Source organism: Cygnus atratus, chromosome 23 (genome assembly GCF_013377495.2).
Source record: "Cygnus atratus isolate AKBS03 ecotype Queensland, Australia chromosome 23, CAtr_DNAZoo_HiC_assembly, whole genome shotgun sequence".
Classification (NCBI taxonomy): Eukaryota; Metazoa; Chordata; class Aves; order Anseriformes; family Anatidae; genus Cygnus; species Cygnus atratus.
Window position 1 is genome coordinate 3,166,256 of NC_066384.1, and position 27,571 is coordinate 3,193,826.

General features: G+C 54.2%; 1 protein-coding gene across 1 annotated transcript in view; it reads right to left on the reverse strand.

The window, feature by feature from the left end:
- Positions 1 to 13,088: 13,088 nt before the first annotated feature.
- EPHA10 (EPH receptor A10) overlaps positions 13,089 to 27,571 on the reverse strand; it is a 38,300-nt gene continuing 23,817 nt past the window's right edge. The window contains exons 6-18 of the mRNA XM_035562187.1: positions 25,594 to 25,718; positions 23,130 to 23,292; positions 21,779 to 21,887; positions 21,479 to 21,534; positions 20,729 to 20,854; positions 18,975 to 19,160; positions 16,743 to 16,804; positions 16,431 to 16,634; positions 14,948 to 15,097; positions 14,620 to 14,798; positions 14,375 to 14,539; positions 13,605 to 13,806; positions 13,089 to 13,162 (exon numbers count right to left, since the gene is read on the reverse strand). Coding sequence (XP_035418080.1) covers positions 13,692 to 13,806; positions 14,375 to 14,539; positions 14,620 to 14,798; positions 14,948 to 15,097; positions 16,431 to 16,634; positions 16,743 to 16,804; positions 18,975 to 19,160; positions 20,729 to 20,854; positions 21,479 to 21,534; positions 21,779 to 21,887; positions 23,130 to 23,292; positions 25,594 to 25,718 — 1,640 coding nt within the window. The 3' untranslated portion in view covers positions 13,089 to 13,162; positions 13,605 to 13,691. The remainder of the gene's footprint in view (positions 13,163 to 13,604; positions 13,807 to 14,374; positions 14,540 to 14,619; positions 14,799 to 14,947; positions 15,098 to 16,430; positions 16,635 to 16,742; positions 16,805 to 18,974; positions 19,161 to 20,728; positions 20,855 to 21,478; positions 21,535 to 21,778; positions 21,888 to 23,129; positions 23,293 to 25,593; positions 25,719 to 27,571) is intronic.

Sequence of the window (27,571 nt, forward strand, 5' to 3'; positions counted from 1 at the left end):
TACAAAGAGCCTTAACACTTTCTCTCCAGCACTCGATGTTGTTCTTGGCCAGACTTGCCTGTTGCCTGTCTTGGTGAGCTTTGCGGCAGCCAAATCCCCGCTGGGGGCTACTGGGGCTACTGTGCAGGTGCCAAATGCATGCGATCCCTGCAATGCAGTTACGTTTATATGCATATATATGGAAAGGTTTTGTGGCAGGTAACAAGGTACGAATGTTCCAACACACGTGTTGCCATGGGCATTTCTCTACCAACAGCTGAGCGGGTCTGGAAGTCCTGGCGCAGTCCTGTGCCTGCCCCGCAGCTATGGGTTTTCCCTTGCTGCCCTTTGCATTTCCCCATGGGGTTCCCGGCCCTCCAGTCGGGTTCCTGGGGCCAGGACTTTCCTGCAGACACTTGGTGGCACTGGCCCATGGCTCCGGCCATCCGAGGAGCTGAGTTTTGCTCTTGAGCGTTCCCCCCGTCTTTCATTTAATCTCGCTGTGGTGTTCACTATGACAAGATCATTAGAAACCGAGTTAATGTTGCAGAGCTCTTCCTCCCAAGCAGTGTGTAACCACGCAGACGATGCCTGCAAGACAAGAGACTTAATTGTGTTCTGTCGGTATCCAGGGGGATGTCAGCCAGCCGAATTTAAAGCCAGGCTGGATGGGGGTGGGAAATGCACCTCCATTACTCACCCAGGCTGAATGAGGTTTCAGTTTTATTATCTCCTGAAATAGCCAGTGCCTGGGAGGTGCTGATTGAAGCCATTTGAAAACATGACAACATCCTCGGGACAATAGGTGTCTAATCTAATGAAGCCAGAATGCATTAGCTAAGAGCTGCGTAAAGCGAAGAAAATGCAATTAAAGCATTCCTGAGGACAGATGTCGACCTACGTAGGGGACACTGATATGAAGACGTCGGCAGAAGTCTAATGAAAATAAATGATCTGTTTGAAGCATTCCTCAAATCAATAATGGAGTCCGAGGCACCACTGCTCCGCCTCGGCTCCCGGCGCTGTCACCCCGGTCCCTGCTCGCTGCCCCCGGTGACATCTGTCCTGGGCGGAGGGCAGCCTGGGGACGGCAGCGAGGATGGGCTGCGGGCTGTCCCTGCCACCCTGTTCCCCTGCTCTGCCCTCTCCTCTCACCTGAGTTTTGCTGTTAGGAAAGCCGGTTTTTTTCCCCCACCTGTGCAGGGGAGCTGTGCCCGACAGGGCTGAGGTCCTGCATCGAGCCCTTCGAAATGCGACAAGCAGGGCGGAGGTGGCAGTGGACAGGACATGAACAGTTCTCTCCCTTCAGAACCGTGTAGTTTTTGTCTCTAAATAACCTCCATCCCGTTAAAATACCCCAGACTGCTGAACTGAAGTCTCCTCTTGCCCTTCTGAAAGACTAAATCAAAGAGGAGCCACAGCCATCCTCCAGCGCAGTTACCTGAAGGCGCATGGAGCCAAATTTCAGGTTCCAGCAGCAGCAGCAGCAACATCTTGCTGTGCCTTGTATTTTAGGATCTCAGCCTTTCTCTGACCGATTTCCTCTTAGTCCCAGCTCCTCGCTGACAAGGGAACCCCGACAACATTTTGACTCCAGCCCATGCATCTCGCTCGCTCTTTTCGTCTCCGCAGTGCTGTAAAAACCCACGGGCAGCTGCTGCAGCCTTCCCCATGGCCTCGTCCCTGCTGGCTGCTGGGGAAGGTCTGGCCGACGGGACCTCCTCTGCTGGGACCTTGCTACAGGAGGGCTGGGGTTACTGCCTCTCTGCTTCTCGGGGACAAGGCTGTAACCTGGGACAAGTCGTGTTCCCACTGCATCGCCACTAACCGAAATGGCTCAGTAAGTCACAACTCTCAACTGAAATTACATAAAATGTACAAATCCCTTTTCAAGCTCCCCAGGCTGCTGAGCGTGAGCTGGCCGCATGCCTGCAGCTCGGGGAAGCCTCAGAGGGTGACTTGTGGGGTTGTTCACACTGCTGCAGCGATGGTCCTGCCCCACATTCCTTCACTTTCTATCTTTCTCGCTCTTTACCCCATCACCCAGGAGCTGCTTTGGGCACTAAATGGGCAAAGAGCCGGGGCAGAGACTGCCAGGTTTTGCTGCACTTTCACAAAGAGGATTCCAGGGTTTCTGCAGGAGCAGATTAGGGCCGGGCCATCTGCTCCCACCTCCTAATCCCGCCATCCGGCACCCTGCCCGCTGCCTGCTGCAGCCCCCCTGCTGCTGGGGCTTTGGGGTTTGGGGGCTTTGGGGCCACGGAGCCCCCTGTGCAGGGGGCGATGCTCTCAGGGGGTACCTGCAGGAGATGCCGCTGTTACCTCCCCGCTTGTTTGGGCAAATGGGAAGGGAGGAAATGTTCCTTCCCTTTATTATTCAACAAAGATTGTGCTCCGCTCTCTCTCAGGCTCTGCTATATTGGAGCTACGTCAAGGATGTGGGTTTTTCTGTTGTACAGCTAACACACGTTTAGACAGAGACACCTTCCTCTCTCTGTACTCCTACCCACGTTATAAATAGTGATTAAAACCACCCACTTCTGCAAATTGCTGGCAAAAGTAACTCGCATCAAATCACGATTCTCTGGCAGGAGTTTTAATTGACAGCGACAAGTTTATTTCTAGAGGAAAGTTTTATTTTTGGCAGTTTGATTCATTGTGCCACGTCACACTCGGATGTGGCGCGATGTGCTACCTGACACGTCGCATTTCCCTGCAAGACAAAGCGGAGATTTATACTTTGCTTTGTGTTGCGAGACAATGCGTCAGCTTCTGAGAGCCACCCTGCTCTTCTTGGGCAAGACAATGCTCTGCTGACAATAATTTTAACAGATGCAGGGAAACTCAGCCTTTTGTAGGCAAATGTTACAGTCAGAAGCTTCCTTATAAAATAATTCAAGTGGGAACCGGGACCTGCCCCAGCTGCAGGCGTTGTGCACCCCACTCTGCACTTAACAAGGATTAGGAAAGCAAAGATGCTGCAGAGCTGATGCAAATGTCCTCCTGCCCAGCTCAGCACAGCCAGCTGCCCCAGGAACCCCACCGCCACCTGTGCTGCGGCTGGAGAGGACATGGGGACATCTGTGGGGTGACCACGGAGCCTCTCCTGCACACCTGGTGCCAGTTCAGCTCCCATCTGGGGAGGAGAGCTGCAAGATGTGTGACCCTGAAGAGAACAAGCACAGAGTAATTGCTTCAGGAATCCTGGTTAGGAAATGATGGAGAGGGAATAACCCCGTCGCTGTGTCTCACACCAACTGCTGTAATAATTCTGCTTCTCCTGCAAAGCTGCATTACATCGTCACTTAATTTAACTTTGCCCAGAAGCAGCCACAGTGAAAGCAGCCTGGGTCCCCGAGCTTGTTCCTCCCCAGAGATGTAAAACATCTCCCATTTACATACCTCTTACCCCGGGAGCTTGTATTTACAGTCACAAACCGCTATTTATCCGGCACGCCAATTGCCGTCACCCCAGAGCACCTAAATCTCACAAAAAGCATTTTTATTGCCCTATTAATCTCTCCCTCTCCCGTTGTTTAATAGAATTCACTTAAAAATATTTAACAGCCTAAGCCCCCCACGGCTGAGTGCCAGTCCTCTGGCTGCCTTGAGGTACTGCTCCGTCTGTTGCCTGTGTGTTGGGGACACCAGGAGCAGGGTGCTTTTAGGGGAAATTTCCCATGCACCAGATGCGCCTCCCTAATTTCAACACAGCCCATCACAGCCTCCCTTCCCAGGCATCCCGTGGCTGCCACAGCGATGTTTTTCTAGCATGGAGGGCAGAGGATGGACACCGGTCCGACGGGAGGCAGGACATTTGCATGAACACTCCCGGCTCTGCCCTGACTCCTGGCTTTACGTTTTTGCTTTCAAAAGCAGAAGACGTGTCCCAGGTCAGTGGTGTCCCTGCTGCCTCTGACCCCTGTGCAGCGGTGACGAGGACAGCTCACTGGCCACAGCCACAAAGAGGGTGCAGGGGACGCACAAACAAATGAGCACCTTGCCCTGTATCGCTGCCTTGGGCTGCTTTCGTGGTGCCCTCCCTCTGGCGCTGATTTGGCCCACAAGGACCCAGCCTGACCTTTTATTCTGGCCTCAGCAAATGCAAAAACCCCACTGCTGCCCTGCTGCTGCCCCTTGTGCCTGAGCGCCCTGCTCAGCACCCAGCTAAGAGATGCTGTATTCCCCCTGGGAGCACAGGCTTCACGGCAGAGAAAAGACTCGCAAGAAAACCTGAATTGCCCAAGAAAAACCTGAATTGCTCGGTTTGAAATTCTTACCCAAATGCACAAGGTTTCTCCCAAAGAAGCTCTTTGTAACAGATGATCTAGGGCTCTAGCGGGGATAAGCTGCTGCTGCTTTATTTCGGTTCCATTATGGAATTTAAATACTGGGCAAGTTAATGGAGATGTTTATGGCTGCACATAAAGCAGAGAGCTGTGCTCCCGTCCCGCTGTGCCGCGAGCTGGAGCCGCTCGCTCCCTGCTGCCGCTGCCAGGGCTCGGGGGGAGGCGGTGCCACCCGCAGCACCCCAGGGTCCCGGGAGGGGGGGGGGGCCAGATTCTGCCCCTCGGTTTGCAGAGCCCGTGTCCGGCTGCCCTGCAGGGAGCTGGGCTTTGTTCCCGGTGCAGCCCCACGCTGTTCGTCTGTGCCCAGCGCTGGCAGGGAAATATTTTAATTGCCTGTTTGTAAAGAGCGACTTAACGAAGAGCCGTGCTCGGGTGATGTCCCCGAGCCCAGTGTGGATGCTTTGCTAATGACTGCCTTCGCTCAGCTGGTGCCAACTGCCAGCACTTCGTGGAGTTTCTCTCCTCTAATGAAGGTCTGATGAGGTGCAATACAGATGTGTGCACGCAACTGCTGGACCCCTCCTGTCTCACCGCCTCTTGCAGCTCCGGGTGCGCTGCTGGGGACAGAACCCACCCCCCCCCCCCCCCCCCGGGGCTGTCAGAGAAAGGTGCCACTGCTGGTGCCCCGTGTGTGGCCATGGGGTGCCAGCTGGTCCCTCAGCAGAGGACATCTGCTTCTCCTGAGAGTGCCAAAGCTGCCTGCTTGCTCCAGCATCCCACCGGCATCCTTCCACAGTGCCCGAAGAGCCAGCAGCGCTGTGACACCAGCACGGGGAGAAAGCTGCAGCGGTGCTCCCAGGCACTGCAGGGGATGCCAGGACCACCCTGAGCCCAGGCAGAGCACGTGGGGATACCCAGCCCTGGAGACACCCCACTGTGGTGGCTCTTCATCGCCACAGGAACACCCAAACCCCTCTCTGTACCTTTTCTTTCTCCCTTTGCCACCAGAGGACCGTTCCCAGCCTGGAGGAGGACACACATCCCCAGCCAGCTGTGCCAGCCCTGCTGCAGGTGCATTTTGCTTCCAAACACCACACAAAGCTGAAAAGGCCGCACCAGGGGCACAGCTCCTGTCAGCCCGCGGATTCCTGCTGTCAGGGCTCGTTTTGTGGCAGGCTTTTGGAATGCAACAAAAACCAAGGCAGGAGAAGGGCCAGCCCTGATCCCCGAGATGTGGCCGTGCAGCAGCAGAGCTTGGGCAGAGCAGGCAGCTCCGGGACTGATCCTCACCCCCTGACTCCGTTTCTCTGCTTTTGTTCACGTCTGTCAGACGTGGGCAGCAGCCCAGGACAGCAGCCCCTGTGCCAAGCGATAAGGGCTTTGCTTTGTCTGATTCCGAAGGTGCTTGTCAACCTCAGCAAGATAAAAAGGCCAAACACATTTATAATTGTGTAATTAAATGGCTCCGGTGCCTTCCAGGCATCTCGTGCAGCTGGGCAGATGGCTTTAATGCCAGCAGCCTGGAATAAGTGCAGAGGCAGCTGAGGTCACCGTGGGGTGGTGGCACCCAGACCGGGACGTGCGGCCGAGCCTGGGGGTACCTCGTGGGTCCCAGCTCTGCACTCTGCTCCTGCTGGATGTGCCCCTGACAGGCACCGCTCTGCTCATCAGGGGTGGCCCCATCCCTGTCTCATCCCCAGCAAGGAGAGGAGAAGGCACAAGTCCCTGCAGGCTGTTCTCTGCACTGAAATGATGTTCCTGCATCCCCTGGTTTCGTTCAGAGTGTTTTGAGCAGGTGTTGCTGGGAAAAAGTGAAGAGAAAAGCCAGAGCTGGATAGGTGAACCCATCCCGAAAAAGCTCTGTCTCTTAAACTTCCCTATCGTGACTCTGCTGACCACCAGGTTAATCCATTAACTTCAATGCTAGGGAGCCCTGCGAGGCCTCCAGAGGCCTCTAGATTCCAGGAAGAGTCTTTATTTTGCCTCTAGGGTACAAGAGGAGGCTTGTAGGGCATCCCAGTGTGCCCTGGGAGGCCTCTAGGGCATCCTAGAGGACACTGTGGGTCACTGGGAAGCTTACTGGGGGAGCTAAGGGGCACTGGGTGGCCCTGGTAGACCTGTGGAGGATCTAGAGTGCAGAAGACAACAGGAGGCCTGCAGTGTGCATGAGAGCTCACTAGAGAGCACTGCGAGGCCTCCAGAGGCCTCTAGATTCCAGGAAGAGTCCTTATTTTGCCTCTAGGGTACAAGAGGAGGCTCATAGGGCACCCTAGAGTGCCCTTGGAGGCCTCTTGGGCATCCTAGAGGAAACTGGAGGTCACTGGGAGGCTTTCCAGGGGAGCTAGAGAGTGCAAGAGGTGGAAACAGGCAGACACAGGGAGCTTTTGCTTCTCCACACGCACTGGCTGCTAAATGGAAGCCCAAGAGCTGCGGGACGCGTACCCCGCTCCCAGGAGACGCCAAAAGCTGCCATGCAGACTCTGTTCCTGCTGCTGGGCCTGCTGCTGCCATCCCCAGGGCTCCCTCCACCGCTGGTGGCCGTTTGCAGGCCGCAGGACGTGGCCCCCACCCTCACACAGCACCCTTGGGTGCGCTTGTCCCGGGGGGGGGGAGGGCAGAGGCACAGGGATGGCGGGACATTAACCAAAGGAGGGCCGATGCACCTGTTCACACCACACTTGAGGTGACAGATCACTGATTATGATGATAGATAGCACCGGGTCTTCCCGATAATTAGCAGGTGTTCATATTTAAATGTAACTCTCCCTCCGGAGCCAGGCTCCTTTTAATGTCCCCTGGGAATCGCTCTTCCCCTTCCCATGTTCACCCTAAAGCAGGGAGGATGGAGGACAAGAGGCAGAGCTGGGCTGGTCCTTGCCTCAGCCACGGCACCTGTGGCTCATCCCAGGGCAAGGCAGCACACACAGAGTCCCAACATGATCTACAGCTGTGCCAGCACCGTGTATGCCCTTGCCCCACCGGCACCTGCCCCTTTCTCAGGCTCCTTTGCTCCCAGTCTGGCCACAGCTGGTACCCGGAGACACCTCAGATGTGCACGGAGGGGAGCAGAAGGCAACGTCGTGCCCAAAGGGAGACAGGACAAAATGCAAACATCAAGGTGACAGACGCTGCTGTCCTCGGAGAGCTGTGACATGATTTTCCAGATGTTTTCCAGAGCTAGTTTTCTCCCTCAAAGCCATTGCTTGTGTCAGAAGCTGATACATCCATTGCTGGCTATACAACACACACAGTTGCAGCCCAGGCTGTAATTTCCCCCTCAAACCTCTGTATCAGAGGACTAAAATTAGATCATGAGAGGTTTGCTCAGGTCTGTTGTGCAGAAAATATTCATAGTCCAGTCAGCTCCAACAGCAGAGAATGGGGGGGGGGGGGGGGGGGGTGGAGAGAAGGGAGCAGGAGCTTCAATGTCAGCCAGTGCAATCCATCACTGCAACAGGGCAGTCGCAGAGCAGTGAGCAATAAGTTATGAAGATAAAGGTTCCAGCTCGGAGCAGGGACACGCTGACACCACGCAGCACAACCGCTTGACCCAGGAAGCCGGAAAATCGGCCTCCATTTTAGAAAGGCAGCGAGCTCCTCAAGCGTGGGCCTGCCCTGGGAGGGCTGGGGAACGCTGTTTCCTTGGTGGCAGAGAGTGGAAGGGGCTTTTGCCATGCACCTGCCAGCCCCAGGGGGGTTGATGGAGACCTTCACCACCCCCAGCATCCTCCCTGTCCCCTCCTGTGCCCCCCAACCCATGCTGGAAGCATCCAGCCCCCACCCCAGCAGCACAGGGATGCCCAAGCCCCCATCCCTACCATGAAGATCACAAAAATAGGGGTGAAAACATCACCCATGGGGCACAGGAGGCAGCAGCGCAGGTAAGGCTGGGCAAAAAAATACCTCTGCTTGGCTGGGGCTTGCGATCCACTATTCATAAACCTGCTTCAGAGCTCTAATTATTTTTTTATAGTGCCAATATAGCCCTGGCTAGGCTCCTAGTGAAGACTGGCTGAATTAATTGATCGACAGAAGGCAAATAGACTTCACCCGTTTTAAGCACCCATTCAGTTCCTTTTTCGTAGCAGCTGTCACTGTTGTCAGCACACTGAAATGAGGCTTTTGTACATGCTCTTTGGCATTAAGCAGCTCAAGAAAAAGAGAAGAAACGGGAACCGCTGAAAGAGTCGCGCTGCATTATTTCTAAATATTATTGTTTGTGCAGCGCTTGCATTTAACGTGCTGGCCATACCCTGCTTTCGTTTACTCAGTTAAACAATTAATTGCACGCCTTGAGCACGGGAGCTCGACAGTGTTTTCCCTCTGCTCAGCAGCATCCTGCACTCAGGGTGACGATCGCGCCAGCAGCTCCGCTCTGATCGCGTCCAAGGTTGGGGGCTCCCAGGGGAACAGGGGGCTTCTGCCTGACTGACCACAGCTGGCCCCACCGGTCAAGGGCTTGGCCTCTCCCTCTTCAAAACACACAAGCTGTACCAGTTAAACAATGTTTTTTTTTTTCCCTACGGAAACATCAGTAGCAAGAAACAACCGCTGCACTGTTCCTGCACACTCTGCAAAAAGGAGCAAAGGCTCTTGTTTTAGCTCACATGCTATTTAATAAAACAAGGCGTCATTTCACACCTTGCTGCCACTTCAACTGTTCATTACCTGATACCTGCTATCCTCGCTGAAGCGCTGCTTTTCATCACAATGCCAGAAATAACCCACACGTGCAAGCCAGGGCAGAATTAGTGGTTGTTTTTACTTAGTTATATTTAGGTATCTCATTATTGCAATCTTCAAACATAGTTCAATAAATACAAAATTAACAAAAATGTCAATAGATCTTTATTACCATCTATTATTATTATTATTGTTCTTCCAAATCAATGGTGATTCCCTGGAGATGTCCGACTATAGCTCAATCATGAAATGTACACAGTGTCCCTTACAATCTTATATTACATTTGTTCCAAGCTTATAAAAATATATATTGACTTCTCAAGTATGTATTTACAGTATATAACATGTGGTTAATGAATATCAAAAAGCAGCTAGAGATGAACCAATGTGACCCCAGTTTTGGTTTTATGCTGGGGGGGGGGGGAAGTTACGTGCACCAGCTCTCGAGGAGCCGCGTGCCCAGCCTGTGATGCTGCCTGAGGCTGTGTCCAGCACTGTCCTAATTCTGGCTCCAGAAAATTGTTCCTGACCAGGGGCACGGCTGGGACCTGTCCTGCTGCCCTCAAGGAAAACAAGACCCAGCCCAGAAGGGGAGGATTCCCAAAGAGGAATTCCTCCAGCACAGGCAGAGCCAGACCCCCAGGAGAGGCTGTACTGCGCCGTTTCTCGCTGGCCAAGAGGAACATCTAGTGGAGACATCCTCGTTAGGAATACAAAGCCCAGAAACAGGCGGCTTCCTGCTGCTGGAGAGGGCGGCAGCTGGAGAACAAAATGCATTGGGTCAAATGCACCACGGTCTGAGGAAAGCAAAGCCCCAAAGAGCAAAGCCCCGAAGAGCAAAGCCCTTGAGTGTGCCTGCATGGGGCTGATGCTCCTCGTGATGCCCTGGGGGCTAGCCCCAGGTCCAGGACATGAGCTCCAGCAACCTCTTCCAAAAGCACAGCAGGAACCCAAACATGCAACCCCAACCCTTTTGTCAGCTTCAGAAGGAACTTTGCCCTGTGTCAGAGACAGCCTGGAATAAGAGGCTGAAATCGTTCTGAGGCATTTCCCTTGGTTGAGCAGCTGCAAAACAGCATTGCTAATTAATTTAATTATCAGGCATTGAATACTTCCCCAAAGAGGAGGTGCTGAGAGGGCACAAGTTAATTTTAAAATTGCAATAACAATTTATAACTTAATCTGCTGATCTGATTAGTTCCAGGGCTGATGAGGAGCTCAGTTAGAGGTGTTTGTTGTTGCCACCAGCTAGGCTAGGAAGCACACTTCGGTTACGTGCTCTCCTCTCCCTTCCAGCAGAGGCCAGGAGAGCCAACACGCTGTGCTTCTGCCACCTTAGAGCACGGTCCCAGCCACAGAATGCTGCTGTCTGGAAGAAAAAGAGCTCGCTGAAACACCGAGCCCAAGTCCCTCACTGTAGTAAATCAGGAAAGTAATTAAACACGGAATTTCTTTTGGGACCAGCTAGAGAGACTCAGATGAAGAAATGTCGCTTCCAGTTCTGATTGTGCTGGAGAATGCAGTACAGGAGCCCAATTCAGTAGGGGGAACTCTTAAATGATTGAGAAATGGTCTCATTTTTAATTGGAGCACTCTAGCACAGAGAGAGCACTGTACAAGTGCCCAGCCACGTGGATTAAGAGGCCCCAGGGCTTTGCTGCAGGGCTCAGCTGCTGGGGAAGGACAAGGACAAGGACTTCTTCCTCACCCTAATGTCCCACATTGCCTCTGCAGGGAATGCAGAAAATGCATCCAAGCTTGCCAGGTCTGCCACTTTTGTCAACGTTGCCTTTGGTTGTAAGGCTCTTAAATGACAAATAAAACCCAGGAGCGTTCCCAAGGAATAACATTTAATCTGCTGGAAAGGGAACACCACACTCTCTTCGAACTTTTGCTGAGAATTCATTATTCTCGGGCACCTCTGCAGAGCTGTGCACGCTCTCACTCCACCTGATCTCCCTCGCTAGGCACACGAGAAACCTGCATGGCCTCAACCACCACCCAAACACAAGGAACACCTTGCCCAAGAGCATCCTGCTACCAGCAGTTGCCTTCCAGCTGGTTCACGGAGCTGTCCTCAAAATCACCTCAGCCTCCCTCAACAGGTTACAGGGTTTATTTACAGTGATTGGGACACTTCCCCTGAGGTCTCTGTAGCTGTTGACTACTGTCACCATTTCCAGAATTTCCTTTTTGCTGCCTTCACTTCCCTACCCTTGGGCTTGAGATGCTCAGAGTGCCCTCAGCACCTTCCTGCATGTCACAGAGGGGTCTTCTGCACCAGGCAGGCTGTGCGCTCATAGCCAGCTCCATTTTCCAGACCGAGGGCATGGTGTCACCTTGTCACCAAGCCCTGGCTTTGCCCAGAGCTCCGGAGAGCAAGCACAGCAGCCTGGACACAGCCTGGGCTGCAGGAGGCTCCGGGGAGCTCCCACGAAAGGGACAAGAGCAGGAGATGTGGGAGAGGATCAGGAATCACGTTGGTTCAGCTCCCTACCTCAAGAACTAGAATATACTTTCTCTATAGATAAAATGTAAACATAACGAGCATACAAATTGCACTTGATCCTTGGGATCTGGCATTTCTACCAAATGAAGGTTTCAGTTCACAATTATTACTCTTCTGGGTGTGAAACATCAGGATGCTGAGCAACTACCCGGACCGGACATAGGTGAAACTTAAAGGTAAGTTATTTCCATAAAAAACTGACCGAGTGACACTGGGGAATGCTGCTTAAACTTCAGAAGGAGAGCACCGAGAGCTGGTGGCAGCTCACTGACATTACCTGGAAATGGCAACACAAGGCAGAAAAATGAGAAGTAAACATTAGCTGGCACCTTCTTGATACCACTTGTTGGTGAAGTTCAGCTCTGATCTCCAATGCAATCATGCTGAATAGTTGAAAAAAGTGAAATCTTGTAGTCTTGAGCACTCCTGACCTTCAGCCAGCGGCAGCAGCCAAGCCGGAAGACTCTGAGGGCACAGCATTCCCCTGGGGCACATGTGCTGGTTCGAAGAAAACCACCAGGAATGAGGCTTTACTGAACAAAAGCTGGATCCCTGGAACGATGCGACCATGTGTCTGGGTGGGGTGGGTGCGACGCCGGCCCCGCAAGCAGGCTGCATTAGCATCCTTCAGCTAATTGCCATTTAGATTGCATCCCCTCGGTGCAGACTACCTGCAGAGCATCCGAACCCAATGCAAACACACTTCCAACTGCATCGTGAACATCCTCTACAGCATTCTTTCCCTTTGTAAATCTTTGCCTTTCATCATTAATAATTCACTTGCAATACTTTGAGATGATAATAAAAGGCCTACAAAGCTCCGAACAAGGCTGCAAAGACCCATTTAATTAACCAACTTCAAGGAAACTTGTAGCGTTAAGCAGATGCAATTAAAGTCTTCCGTCACGGATCAGGCCTGTAGCAGTGGGAACTGCCAGTGTGTGAGGCACACAGTGCTGAGCCTCTGGCTGCTACGAAATAAAGTGCTGATGTGCCGACCTGCCCCAAGGGCTGCTCATCCCCAGGCTCCAACTTCACCCAGGTGGCTCAGCCCACGGCCGCACGGCGATGCTCTGCCCGCTTCGCCCCCCCATCACTGGCTGCATCCACCTGAAGCCCCCTCTTTCTCAGCGTTCACCTTGCTGCGGTTATTTCTCCGCTGCTGCCCTGAGCCACAGCGCCTGTGCCCGGCTGTTCGGTACAGCATTAGGACTGCAAAGTGAGCACCATCGCTGCCAAACCTTACAGGGGTCTGGGTTAGTGCCGAGGGTGAGCAGACCCCTCTTTTCCAGGCTCCTACAGACATCCTCCTGCCCAGCAAGCAGCAGCTCGCCACCACGGACACAACTTGCACACCTTCCCCACCGCCCTACTGCCTCGCATCCCTCCTTGTGCCGCAGCCCAGAGCGGTCGGAGCCACCGCGCTTCCCCAACAAGCCAGCGAAGGATGCAGGATGCTCTGCCCAAGAGACTTTGCTAGGCAGAAAGCTTGAAGGCTGAGAGCATCAGCAGGGCAGCCCAAGGGCGCCAGTGCTCACCCTCTCTTGGCTGTGGCCTCCATTTCCTCCGCTGCAACCGTCTTGCCAGGACAAGAAACGTTCAGCACCGTTTGCTCTGCGCTTCGGTGGAGAACATTTGTTTTTGTTCACCAACAGTGGTGTCAAGACTCAGCGAGGTGACTCTTGGAGCGGAAGGGATGTGGCTGGGAAAGAAAGCTTCCTTTCAGCATGCCAGATGGGCAAAGTCACCTTCCCAAAGCAGGGTGCTGGGTGTGAGCTCTGCTCCAGTCTCTAAAAATAAAAGCAATAAAAGCTCCTGGTGGGGTTGGTAGAAGATGTGAGCCTGTATAAAAATACCCATGGATTTCACCAGTAGGATGCTAGATAGGAAAACGCTGTCAGCTCTGGATTAAGACAGTGCACAAATGTCCATCCACCCTGTTGACCTGATTACCATGTGAAATGGCATCGTTACATTTGACTGGTCTTACAGAGCAGTGATCAGGAGAACCACAGCCGCCCAGGCACACCGTGCCTGGTGTCCCAGGGATGCTCGGCTTCCCTGGCACAGGGGATGGGACGCCCTGCCCTCTTGCCACATGGAATGACTCGCTGGGCAGCAGCCCAGTGACTCCTACATCCCACCTGAAACTGTGAGGTTTCAGAGATTTGGTCCGGTTTGGGGCCAGCACATGGCTGGCGCCTCCTCCCGCTCCGGTGCTCCGTGCTCCGTCACACCTGCACGCCCCGGCCGTGCATCTGGATCACCTGGGCCCGCAGGGTCTGGATGCCGCTCAGGATGGTCTTTTGGTGCTCCGCCAGCGTGATCCCCAGGCTCAGGACATCTCTGCAAAACATACCCTGCATCAGCCACAAGGAACAAGGCCTAACTGTGGCATCCTGTGCTGACTGCTCTCCAGTACAGAGCAGTGAGGACTTCAGACCATCGGGCTCCTACGGACGTGCAGGAGTAAGAAATCCCCAAGCTGTTGTCCCAGCTGAACGGCACGGACCTTGGCAGGGAGCCTGGGGTGACACAAGCCCACAGTACACAAGAGCTCCCACCCTGGCTGCTGGAGCTGGAGGCCCCGTGCTGCCTGCAGAGCCGGCTGTTGGCAAATCGCTCCTCGATTTGACCCTGCTCTCCGTCTGGGACAGGTAACACTCTGTGCCTGCCAGAAATGACAGGTTAAAATCCAAAGCACAGCTTTCAATCGGCTCCAAAACCCAGCAGCTGAGTCGCACAGCACATGCAGCCCGACCCACACCATCGCTGGGACGTGTTCTCTTGCTCTTGCAGACGTATTCTGGAAGATTTGCCCTTTCATTCAGCACCAAGTGGCTGTTATTTAAAAGCACAACTCCCTCCCCCTGCACCCAACGACGCCAGGCTGCGGCCAGCCCCTCTCACTTACTGCGCCGTCATCCTGGCCACGGACTCCAGGTAGCAGTAGCCCGCGGCGGTGAAGTTATCCCGGTACCTGCCCATTTCTATCGCTTCCAGCCACTCTCCCACCGAGCTGAAGGCCGGGAAGGCTGCGAAGGAGCGCTCGGCCAGGGGCACGGCGGCACCGCGGGACCTGAGGATAGACGGGGGGTGAAGGGGAGTGGGGACGGTGCACAGCGGCAGGGACCCACAGGGGAAGGGACAAGCGGGCACCTGGTGCACGGCGGGGGCTGCGGGCTCTGCACCATCTTGCTGAGGACGTCGTGGATGTGCGAGAACTTGGGGCGCTGACTGCGGTCCTTCTGCCAGCAGTCGAGCATGAGCTGGTGCAGGGGAGGCTGGCAGTTTGCCGGGGCCGGCAGGCGAAAGCCGTCCTCCACCGCCTTCATCACCTGCAGAGCGGGACGGAGAGGTGAGGGGACAGCTCTGAGATGCCAAAATACAGACTGCACCCAAACCCAGCACCTGGGAGACCCTCCCTCCTCACCGCCCGCCACCAGCCACAGCAATGTCGCCGTCGGGCACGCAGCGGGGGACTCACATCCTGGTGGGACATGTCCCAGTAGGGTCTCTCGCCGTAGGACATGACTTCCCACATGACGATGCCGAAGCTCCACACGTCGCTGGCCGGGCTAAAGTGGTGATACTGGATGGCTTCGGGGGCTGACCACAGCACCAGGCTCTTCCCATGCTGGCCGGGCAGAAAATGGGGTAAAACAGCGTTGTCACGTAGGACAGAAGGAGGGAGAGGCCGACACACGTGGTGGCCCTCCGGTGCACCCTCTCCCCGTTTCACAGCCTGCGTAGCATGCACGGGTTTCATACTAAGAGAAAACTTGTGCCTCGATTTGTTTTAAAATGGGCATGCAACAGTATGCTACATGGGAATGTGAGTCCTGAAATATTAATGGGAGAGAGAATGGCTCTGGGAAGAGCTGATGGCATTTTACACATTAATATTTAACAAAACCCGTCTCAGAGCTGCACAAACACACAGTCCCTGCACCCCAGCTTGCTCTCCTGTAATTAGCCATCCTGTCCTCCACCTCTGCAGATCCCTCTAGATGTACTGGGCACAGCAGGTGACAGACACTGCAGCTAATTGCAATTAACAGGGGGGAGACCTCAACCCCAAAGCCACAGCTCGGGCTCCCTGCACCCAGCAGGCTGCTCCGTGCCCACGCTGGCACCGAGGGAAGGTTTCTCCCATCCCTGTGGGCACGGCAGCCAAGCTCTGAGCCGCAGCGCTGCAGGATGCTCAGCACTTGGTCGTGCTTTGCCAGCGACTCTACAAGATAGGGATGCTTTCCCCGAGGTGTCTCCCTGGAGCTCATGATAAAGGCTAAAAAAAATCATATCGCAAGACTCTTTCTGTCATCAGCCTGCTCAGGGCTGACAGAAAACCACAGCTCCCGACAGATTGTGGGGCAAACCCCACAAACAGGCTCCTCTCCCCGGGATGGCCGTGCCTGGTGCTGGGACACAGCACCGGGTACCTGTGGCCGTGCCCACCAGCTGCTGCCTCCCTGGAGCAACGTTCCCTGCAAACAATAAGGGCTCATCTGACTGCGGAATCAGTGCTTTTTAAAATATTAATGCCTGGTTAATGCGACGCGCTAACAGATTCAGCTGATATGGGGCGAGCTGATGAGGCGTGTGAAGCGAGCAGGACTTCGGTCCTTAATTGAAAACGATGAACTTCATTATGAGTGATAAAGTAGACATAACGAAGCCTGAGGCTGCCCTCAGCCACCGCCTAGGGTTTGCCCCCACATGCATAGAGCACTGCTGTGGGGCAGGTCCCCAGCTAAATGCATTAATTTCCAGTTGGGAAAGAAACTGTTACGATGCAGATCCTTCCTCAACGCTCAGAGCAGGCTGCGAGCCTCCCAGTGCTGCCAGGAGCCAGTCCAAGGGATTCTGGCCACGGCCAGGCACGGACACCAGGGGACATCTCCGCAGGTGTGCCGTCAGCATTTTGCTTTTGGGAAGCACTGAAAATTAAATTTGGAAAAGCCTCTTACCATGGTGGTGAAGATGGTCTCCATCTTATCTTCTTGCGGCTGCCTGAAACCCGTTATTTTGCATGCCAGGCTGCTGTTCACAAGGACCTTGTGGGCAGCCAGGCTTTTATGTATGTAACCCATCTCTGCCAGGTACTTCATGCCAGAGGCAATCCCCTGCAACATGCTGATGAGCTGGGTGGATGTGAACTGTCCCTCATGTTTCTGCAAAAAAAAAAAAAAAAGAGGAGGAAAAGCCAGAGCTGAGCGATGCCTGTTGAAGCCCGGCGGGTGACAGAGCCCGGCAGTTCCCACCAGCTCCACAGCACTCACCCTGAGGAAAGAGTCCAGCACTCCGTTCCCCATGTACTCCATCACTATCATCATGGTGTTCCCTGCATGGACAGACAAGGAGCACCGCGTGAGTCCTGCCTCCTGCCGCAGGCAGCTCTGTGCCGGTGGTAACGGAAACGCGGAGCAAACCTCCCAGCCCTCGAACCTCCCCTCCAAATATAAACGTTGTACATTTGTCAGATTTTCCTTGTGGGATTTTTGATGTATCCAACCTGCATCACAAACTCCACCAACGAGGCAACAACCAGAGGAGATTAACCTGATTATCTACTAGGGATGGCTGAGAGGGGAATGGCAACTCCTGCTGCTGAGCCCCACCGATGCTTTGGCACCGCTGAAGCTGCAGCTGCTGCTGGAAGCATTGCTACAGCTCGCCCAAGAGGAGCTCGCAGTGGAAGATGCTGCACATTAAAGACAACGATTCTCTCTTCCAGAATTATTGGGAGCGCAAGCACGGGACCCTGAGAGCTGCGCCAGGCTCGCTGTGCTGCCAGCAAGGCTTGGGGAGGAGCAGGGGTCTGGCACAGCACCACCACATGGGCTGAGCACGGTGCGAGCGGAGGTTTGGTGGGAGGATGAGTGCCTCCCCTGCTGCAAAGCGCGAGGCTGCCTGCACACGAGACGTTGCAGTTAAAGAGCAGGCACTGCCGGCATTAATTAAGCATGATAAAGTGAAGATCCGGCTAACAGGAACGGAAACACGGTCGCCAATAGGAAATTCTCATTAGCTGGAGAATTCATTCTCATTTCTACGGCTGCTCTGGAAAGCTTGGTACAAAGATCGTGACACAGACACAGGCTCAGAGATAGCCTGCAGCTCATACACAGACTTATCAAAGAGCAGGACAAGATGCTTTTAGGGACTCTGCGCCTCTTGATAAGCTGAGATTAGAAAAAATACGTTATTAATTTACCAAACTACACAAAAGTGACCAGCTCAGCCCCGGACTCGGGACAGAAATACTTCCTTACCTAATAAAAGGGCTGGTTCGAGGCACGTGCTCGCATGCCTTTGGATTTCCACGAACGTCCATTTACCAGCAGCACTGAGCGCAGCTCAGCGAGCACTCCCACGAGGGCTGGGAGCTGGCAGCCTCATCCGTTTTACTGACAAAACCTCACTGCAATTTGCTTTTATTAAGAGCGCACTGTTTTGCTGCTAAACCAGTCCCGCTCCCCGGCTTTATTAATCGAGCTGTAAGCATTTTATTAATCATCAGAATGCTAAAATGGCTAATAGGTGAGGAAACACTTGATATCCAGAGAGCAACAGTTTGGCACCTGCAGCAGCAGGTCATCGCTCTCCGCAGCAGCAGGTTCAGCGCATTGCCTGAAATCCACGGTGGATCCCTAAACGAGTCAGCATCCTTGCAGCCTTCTCCCAGGAAAATCAAACCGAAATCTCCTCGAGCACCACGCAGCAGCGCTCTGCCCGCTGCACACCCCACCGTACACCCACCAGCCGCTGCTGCAGGTCAGCCAAACGCCTCCTTACAGCTTCAAGAGGTTACAACACTCATTTCTGTGCTTTGCCAGCAGCGTTGGGTATTTTCTGAGCATACGACTGCACCATTTCCATGCTGATGGAGTACCGGAGCCCGCTGACAGCGGCATCGTGCTGTCAGGGCTCTTTGGAGAGCGAGGTGCTGGCAGCACAGCTGCCAGCACGCCCAGACGCTCCTGCCACGTGGGAAAGTCGCTGGGAAAAAAGAAATTAAAGCTGCAGAAACACCTTGTGGGGAAAACTCTAGAGCATTTTGCATGCCGTGTCTCCATCAGACAGCACCGACATCGTGCCTCTTGCGGGGGTGCTTTAATTACCCTGCGTGAAGGCCGCTGCACGACCCCTGACATTGCCGGACCCCCCAGAGCAATACCTGCAGGCGAGGCAGCTCTGTGCAACCCCACAACCTTGCCCTCTGAAGCAGGGAGCGAGAAAAATGGAATTTAGCAGGCTGAAATGACAGGGCAAACAGCAGTGCCACCTTAGGTTGAAGATATTAAAAAAAAAAAAAAAAAAAAATCAAATCCTACAGAGAGAGCTCATTCATCCTTTTCCAATGCACTCGAACAGGCAGGGCTTGTCAGCAGGTACTAACAGGATAACAACACACCACAGAGGTGGGATTTGCTTCGCTTCTCCTGGAAATGCATACAGAAGCCCTCCTCCAGCACGCCGAGCCGTCCCGCGCGACACGAGGCCCCCTTTACCTCTGGTGATGACCCCCTCCAGCCGGATGACGTTGGTGTGGTCGAACTGGCCCATGGTGCACGCCTCGGCCAGGAAGCAGCGCTGCTGCTTCGCCGAGCACCCAGCCCGCAGGGTCTGGATGGCCACCGGCAGCTCCCGCTTGCTGGGCAGCTTCAGGCAGCCCCGGCAGATCTCGCCGAACTCCCCTGCACGGCAGAGAGACGCGTTAAGCAGCACCCGCGCCATAAATTCCCTCGCCTTCCCAAAGGGCCCCTTGCACCAGCCCGATGTCTTTTTCCAGACCAGGAAAGAAGGAGCTGCCTGAAGCTGACCCTACGGCTCCCTCGAAGCTGTGAGCAGCGGCGTGCGAGGCTGATGCTGCTGCAATGCAACGCTCCTCTTTTGGGAAGGGGGGTTTCCGTCAGGTTTTCCCCCTCCTCCATTTTGGGAACACCGATTGCATTTCTCCAGCACAAGCCATGTCCTTGCTGTGTACACAAGGCACACTTCCCATTGCTAACCGGAGGATTTGCCAATCCTTAGCCTCAGAAATGCTTGGTGCCCTGCATGGACACAGGTTTCCCCCTGCCGAGCTAGCTGTGCTGCCTCCCCTGACCCCACAGCCCTGCACACAAGGCCAGCACCAGCGTGCAACACTCAAAAACATACAGCAGGATGCAGATTCCTCCTCTGCCTAGCTCTCCAAGCCATTCTCTCCATGATCTGCTCAAGTGCATATTGCTTTTTTTTTTTCCAAGAAAAGAAGATTAACCCCCAGCCACCAAGTTCATGCTCCCCAGGTTCGGCCCTTTCTGCCTCCAAGCTCAGCGAACACAAGCTCTCTGCTTTCCACAGCAACAAAGCAGCAGCGCCAGGAACGTTTCTGCAGCGTCTGAGGCTGAGCATCCTGCTCCTCGCAGCCACACGCTTGGCAACAGGAGCTACCAAGTTTGTAACACAAAAGGCCAATATTGGCTTTATAGTGGGAAAAAAAAAAAAAAAGTGTAGACCTGAAAAGCTTTACTAATTTCAAAGCCAGGTACTTGTTAGGTCAGCAGTGAGACAAACACAGCCCTAAATTCTTTGCGTTTAAACACTTTCCTGACTAATTTCTTTCTTGATCTTTCAAACACTGATTTGTTTCTCAAAGTTATGTGGGATTGCGGCCTCAGCTGCTCCACCCAGCAGCTACCAGGAAGACTTCTTCCACTTCCACTGCTGCCCTCTGAGCTGGTGGGAGAACCCTCACCCCTGCCCTTCCTCCACCTCTTCTTTTTCCATAGCTGAATTTCTCTTTAGGGAAAAAAATGACAAAGAATAATCGTGTTTCCCGTGTTCTGCCGCACATTAGCAATTAAAGCTCTAGGGCCTGGTGTGGGGATTTTAATTTGCTTTTAAGTTTTAGGCAGTGAGGTTGATGAAAATCAATAAATCATTAAGTTCACATATTTATAAATAGTTCCTGTGCTGCTGTCAGACTGCCCAGATGCAGATAATTGCTGATGCTTTCTGGTGCGCGCCTCAATCCATGGCCTGTACTTGGTGCCTCAGAAAAAGAAACAGGGAACAAGAAACCCAGCTCCCGGACAAAAAAGCAGCCCCATTCCCCATGGGATCATGGTACTGGTGGGGACGGGGGGCGAGGAGCTTCCCCAGAAGGTGCTGGCGAGGTGGGCAGCTCGGGAGGCAGGAGGGTGGCAGGAGCGGCACCAGGCTGCCGAGGGGGGGGACAGCCCCGTGGGGACACACGGAGGGGCCGCGAGGGGGAACCTGCCTGTCCCGATGATCCTCTCGATCTTAATGCTGGCATTATCCAGCTCTTTGGCAAAGAGGTGCACGGCCTGCATGGGGTCTTCGCACGTGTCAGGGTCGATGTACGTCCGCCTGGTGGGTATTTTAACTGCAGGAGAGCAGGGGAATACAAAAAGAGCATGTTAGAGGCTCGCCTGCCTGGGATGGGGTGGCTGCTGTGCTCCCCTGGCTCTGTGCTGAGCAGAAACCCTCCCGTGAGCAGCTCAGCACCCTTCGTGATGAGGTGAAACAGCCAAAATGCAGCCCAAGAGCACAAGGGCTCTGCTGCTTCCGAAACACTCCAGGGAGCAGAAGAGCCTGTGTGTGCTTAACGGGCATATGCCAGGCATCAGCTAAACTCATCCGTGCTGGCATTTGGATTTCCTTTGACAACTGTTGTCTGTAAAATTACTGCTGCTCAGTAACCAAGAGTAGCCCCAGAAAACAAAGCTGCATTCTCCCGTAGCCGTTCGGAAAAAGCTGACAGAATAATTCATGTGACCCAGGGATTGCTGAGAGCATCCCAACCTCCTGGGCACGCCGGGGACCTGCGTGAAGGACGGACACTGGCGTGGATGCTGCTGAGCCCACGGCCCCCAGGGAGCATCGCTGCGCTCAGCCCTGCCCTGGGACAAGGCTGGGTGACAACGCCTCAACAGCAAGGGCTCGTGGCAGCAAGAAATACAGGGGACCCCACCAGCCATCCCGATCACGGCGGCCGCACGGCACTTACAGTGGAAGTAGAGCTCCTCGTCCCCGTCCTGGCTGGCTTTGCTGTACCCACACTGTCTGCAACGAGAATCGGGATGGCATCAGCGCCGGGAGCAGCCTCCCACGGGAAACCAAAGCCAAACGCAACCCAGCGCCCACGCTAGGGCCCCTGAGCACGGCTTTGAACAGGCTCCAACCCACGCTTCCAGCCCCTCCGTGTTACCCACGCCGCCTGCTTGCATCTCCTGTGGGCTCAGCACCACGGGGGCTCTGCGTGGGCCCCCATCCCACCTCCTCCACACCATCACGCCGCTCCGCTTACCTCCTCCAGACCATCACACCGATGACCATGGACACCAGCACCGTCAGCCCCGCGATGGCCACCACGGCGATGATGAGGACGGGGTTCTGCTCGCTGGAGGCCGCCGTCACTGCCGGGAGGGAAGCAGAGGCATCAGCATCGCACCCCGGGCACGTCCCCGGTCCCGCACCTCCCCGTGCCTGCCTGCGGCCTCCAGCAAGGCTGGGGACGATTCCCCAGCAGTGCCAGGCTACTTCTCCCCATCCACATGAGGATTCACACCCTGGACCAGTTCTCAAATCTCAGGCTGGTGCCACCAGTCAGCACTGAGCAAAAGTTCCTGCTTGGTGGGGAGAACAATTTAAAATCGATGGTTTACCAACGGTTTTCCTTCACCACGCTCATCCCTCCCCTTCCTGCTTTTGCAAACAGGGGCATTAGAAAGCTACATTCTATATAAAGTTTTTATTGGCTTCAATTCATTCTGAAAATGTCTTCTGTGTGGTAAATGGATGCAATTTAAAGCCCTGTTAAACACAATCTGTGAGAGTCGTACTGAGCCAGCCATCTCAGGGCTTTCATTTCAAGCCAGGGTAGGTTATTAAACTGAAACCCTACCATCTCTCCAAGCCCTCTTTTAGGCAGTGAAATAAGATGCTTCTGGCCTACAGTTATGAATGGAAACTGTGAAAAGTAAAACCCTACTAAATAACCCTGATGCTGGCTGCCCTTACTCAGCCACGGGACCGAGAAGCTGAGTGCCCGGCGAGCCCGGCGGCAGCGGGTGCAAGCAGCCGCCCCGTGCCTGGGGCACGCATCCTGCACCAGATCTCTGCCTGAGCTGCTCTTGTCCCCCCCTTTGTAGCCACCCCGGCTCTGCAGCGCCTGCCACAGCTGCACAGAGCCTGGGCTGGCATCGTCCCCTCTGTCACTGCGCTGGCAGGGACTGATGTGCTCCCCTCCGGTGCCTGCTTGCTGGCCCCCGGTGAGATCTGTTCTGGTGCTAACGCCACACCAAGGGAAAGCAAAATCCACTCCACGGGCGCTTTCTTAGGTGATCCAAAAAAAAAAAAACAGAGACCATGCCCAGCCTCCAGAGCAGAGCAGAAGAGCCACAGACTGACTGTCCTCGCTGATGCTGCACAGGAAGGACACAAACCTCCAGGCCAGGCAGGCCGGCAGCAGCAATCGTGTTAAAACAGAATGGGAAAATGCGATTAAAAGCAAGTCCTGGAAAGCACCTGCTCTAAGATCCAGGGTGGCAAAATGAGTCTCACTCAAAGGGGAGAGAAACCAACACTGTGAAACCAGCAGCATCACGAGCAGGAGCATCCTGTGTGTGCGAGGGACCACGAGCATCGCCGCCACTCACGCTCTGCCAGCGTCTCCACTTCGATACTAGGGCTGTAGTTGCCGTAGTCCTGCGAGGAAGACGTCCGGATTTGGAAGATATAGAGGGTGCCAGGCTTCAGGTTATTGACTGTCACAGCCGTTGATGTGGTTTTCACGGTCGAGTAACTCTGATCCCTTTGATCCTGCGAAATAATGAGATGCCCGACATCGGATGGGACCAGCAGCTGCGCCACGGTCCCGCCAGCCCAGCCGCACCTCCGCCTCGCCGCCAGGTCCCACCAGCACAGCCCTTAACAGAAAGGATGCATTTCCTAGATGGCTCCTTAATAGAAATTACATGGGTAGATCACGTGAAATGGCAGGGCCAGATGATGTGCTATGAAGACAGGAGGAGGACGGGGCGGTGGGAAGCAGCTGTGTTCCCTGCATGACTCCTTTCCATCCCTCCTGGCCCCCCTGCACTGCCCCAAATGGGGGGGCTAAGCTGCTGGCACCCTCAGACCCTTTCCTACTCCCCTGCTACGGCTTCTTGAGCCCCAGTGAGAACAAACAGACCTGCTCCTGCCCCACCAGCAACCCCCCGTGCCACACCTGCAGTGATTTTATCTCAGCACTGTCACTGCCCCACCTGATGGGTTTGATCTACCAACCACACACAGGTACCAGCGATTTCTTGCCTCAGGTGGCCTGGAGCTCTGTGAGATCCCTTCCACCCGCCCCCCACACGCCAGGACCAGCCTCAGATGCTCTCAGCGCCGCATGCACGCAGCAGGAGAGCAACCGCACTGGGCAATGGTGCAGGGCTGAGGACGAGGTGCCACAGCAAATGTGTGCAAGCACACCGACCTGCGCTGCTCGATACAGGGGCGAAGCCGTGGGGAGATGGTACTGAGCTCCCTGCACTCAGCTGGCACGTCGGGGAAGAGCCCAGCTGGAGAGGGCACAGAGCAGCCGCGGCTGCAGGGTGCTGAGCTCCGGGAGCTGCTGGCAGCAGCAACAGGGATGCTCTCTCGGGAGTAAATAAGCGTGCGTTAGCACACACTGAGTAATCGCAGTTGGCAGATGCATTCGCTAATGGTCCTGTTCCCCGGGCTTTTATTCCCTTGCCCAGAGACCTGGAGATGTCTCTGCTTCGACCAAGGGAGACGGCGACAGCCAGAGCCTTCGTGCAGCTAGCAGCAGGCTGGGCTCCGGACCAGCCCCGCGCTCTGGCACGAGGCACGGCGGTGGCAGCGGCACATCCTGCAGCTCCCGGGGCTGGGGATGTCACCGTGAAATGGGTTTTCTGTTTGATGCGCTCCTTCACTCGAATCTCCGTAGTTCAAGTATGGCTTTAAAAGCATAGATTAGGAACTAAGTTGATTTTCCTGTCAGCATCAAAAGCCTCATTGCAGTGAATAATTGCTAAACTGTAGTTTAAATTTTCTACCCGAGCAGGATGTTTCCTCATTTCACATACCCTGAGTATCTTGTTGCTGCAGCCCATTTGCAAAGGAATTACCGTATTATGCTCAGCGCTCGCCCTCACTCCCAGATTCCTCCTTTCAAATCTATCAGATGCTCAAAATCATATTAATATGAATCAGCTTCAAGGTAGCTTGTTTCTAAATACAGAATGCCAACATGTCACCTGCACGGTTTGCTCGACAAGCAATCAGTTTCATAACGAGCCTGAGCACACGCAGATAAGGTAATTTGCAGAACTGTGTCATAAACTGCATTTATTTTGATTTAGAGCTTTGTCCCTGCTCTCTGCCCACTGGTATCTTTTCTGAAATTCTCATCCCACTGTGTCTGTCAAATAAGAGCTATTTTTTGAATTAACAGGCTGTCATAAAAATGTTTGCTCGTGTCCCCTCCAGTGCGCCAGGCCACTCACAGCTCGCTGAAGTCATGGGTTTGGTGGGACTCGGTCCTAAAGCAGTGAAGACCACAGGTCCAACACTTTCCGAGAGAACAGGCTATGAATATAGGTGTCACCTCATCACAGATCTGGAAAGACCGTATGGTTTATACTTCCTAGCTGGTTAATGGCAAGCACCCAAACCCCGGATTTCTAATATTCTTGAAAAAAAGCCATCCGAAGAATGAATGAACGCAAATTATTAGCTTTACTCTTTCTCCCAGGGAGATGTCAACATTAGGACTAGATGAAATCTTGCTGCACAGATGGGGTAAAAAAAAAAAAAAAACTCTAATTAAAATAAACTCTACAAATAACCCAAATTTCCTAAAACTTACATAAGCAGATTGCATAAGGCTGTTGGAGAGGAAAAGCCTTTACTGGCACCCGTTGGAAGCGCTCCTGCCACTCTTAGGTGCCAGTAAAATCATCGCCGTGCCGCAGTCCCCGCACGTACATCCCATTTTCCACCGCACACTGTTTAAGCCGCAGGGTGCTGAGAGCAGCAGGAGCACGGCCACACGCAGAAGCATTTGGGATGCTTCATGGGCAGAGCCCAGGCACGTCCCCAGAGCCCTACCTTCTCGTAGTACTTGACCTCGTACTCGGTGCTGTTGGTGGTTGGGAAGCCTGGCTCCTGCCACGACAAGGAGATGCTCTTCTGCTCGATTTTATCCGTGCGGATGTCGGTGACGGGAGTTGGCGCTGGAAGAGTGGAGAGGAAAAAAGGGTGATGGCAGAGGCAGAGCATCCCCAGCACCCACCCCCCAGCACAGCCTGCCTGCCTGGGAACATCACACTGCCAAGCCCGGGTTGCCTGTTAGGAACAGCCAAATTAATAACTGCAACGAGGAGAGCACGGGTTAGAGGCGGTTTTATCACTACCCTCACATTCATGGCCACTTCTTTTCTGCTTTTGTCCTCTGTTGTCACAGTAAAAACTTTAATAATTTGAATGGCTGAAGGGCATGCACCTTGTGCAGACCGCACTTCCCTCTCTCTGAACCAGGACTGGAATAGGGCAAACTCCCAGCTGGTGATCGTCCAACAAGAGAAGACCGTCCAAATACAACTGCTTTAGGAACTGGGCAGCAAGTAAGGCTCTACCCCAAAAAAAAAAAAAAAAAAAAAAAAAAAAAAAAAAGGCAAAAACACCTAATGGCACCCTCCACCCATGGTGCTGCAGGGGTACCGGCTGACATTGAGTGCTCTGCGCCTGCTGCTAACGATGTCCAGGAGATACAGAATACAGACTGTGGGCTGGTAGGAGACACCAAGTCCACCCTGGTGCCCTGTGCAAGCTCTCCCCCTCGCCATCCCACCCTGCACAAAAGTTGGGAATTGGGCAGAGCTGCCTGCCCTGCCTGCTCCCGAAGCCAGCTGTTTGTTTCTAGCTAGCACACTGCACGCTGGATCCTCCTCCCTGGCCTTTCTGCTCCCATTTAGCTCATCTCCCTGTGCAGGATGCACTTGCCAACTCTGCCTGCTCTCACCACGCCGGCTCCTTCCCCGAGCCCCTTCTCGTGCCTGCAGCCTGTCCCAACACCCCAGCCTTCCAGGCCAGCAAAAAGCTGGCTGGAGCTGCCAGAGCGTCTGCAGCATGGCTGGAGCTTGCCAAGGAAGCGATGCTCACCCAGAGCAAGACAGAAGCAGCACGGACGCGATGCTCTGCCTGTGGCCAGCACACCCACTGCTCGCTCTGCGAGAGCAGGGAGGATGCAGGAGATGCTAGGGCATCGGTCTTTGCTGCAGAGGATGCTCCTCAAGACAGGCACTGCGTGTTTTAGCAGGGAAAATAAAATCTGTGCCTGGTGCTTCTGTTGGAGCCCTATTGTGCTCTGGATTAATTAGGAAAAACGACCTCCCCGCGCCAAGGAAAGCCTTCCACCTGTGTCATCCTTCAAACATTAGGGGGTCTGAACACCAGAGTAAAGGGTCTGCAGTGACCAATTCAGCCACTTACACCCGCAGCCCTACAGCAGGCCCAGGGAAAGCTGCGTGGGGAATGAGCTGTTTGCAGTCCCCCCCTGTTTCTCCATCAAAGCAGGACCCTGGCTGCCCCACCGGGACTCCCGTGGAGAGGAACAAGTCCCTGGAAAGTAAACTCAAGTATCTGTGAAATTTCGTATTTATTACTTAGCTCATTAATCTCTGCTGCAGAAAAACGTCCTCCTGATGTTTTATTCACGATGATTTGCTCCTTGATTCTGAGTCCTCTCGGCTCCTTCTGAGAACACGAGGACCTGAGCTGCAGCCCCGCACACTGAGGGGCGAGCAGGGAGCTCAGGGCTCGTGCCCACGGCCCCTCCACGCTGCTCCCTCCTCACCGTGATCTGCCTAAACATGGTTTGACATTTTAAAAAATAATTCTCCAAATAAATACGCTGGCCCCAGAGCTGACCTTTAAGGGGATATCAAATTGTTCACGCGTAAAGGAGGAGGAGCAAACTCATTCCAGCAGCATGAAGCAAGGCAAAAAGGTTGTTGACAGCCCCGCCAGGCCAGGCAGAGCACGCTCCCAAAGCCAGCCTGACACTTTGTTTGGTTTTTGCTCCTGT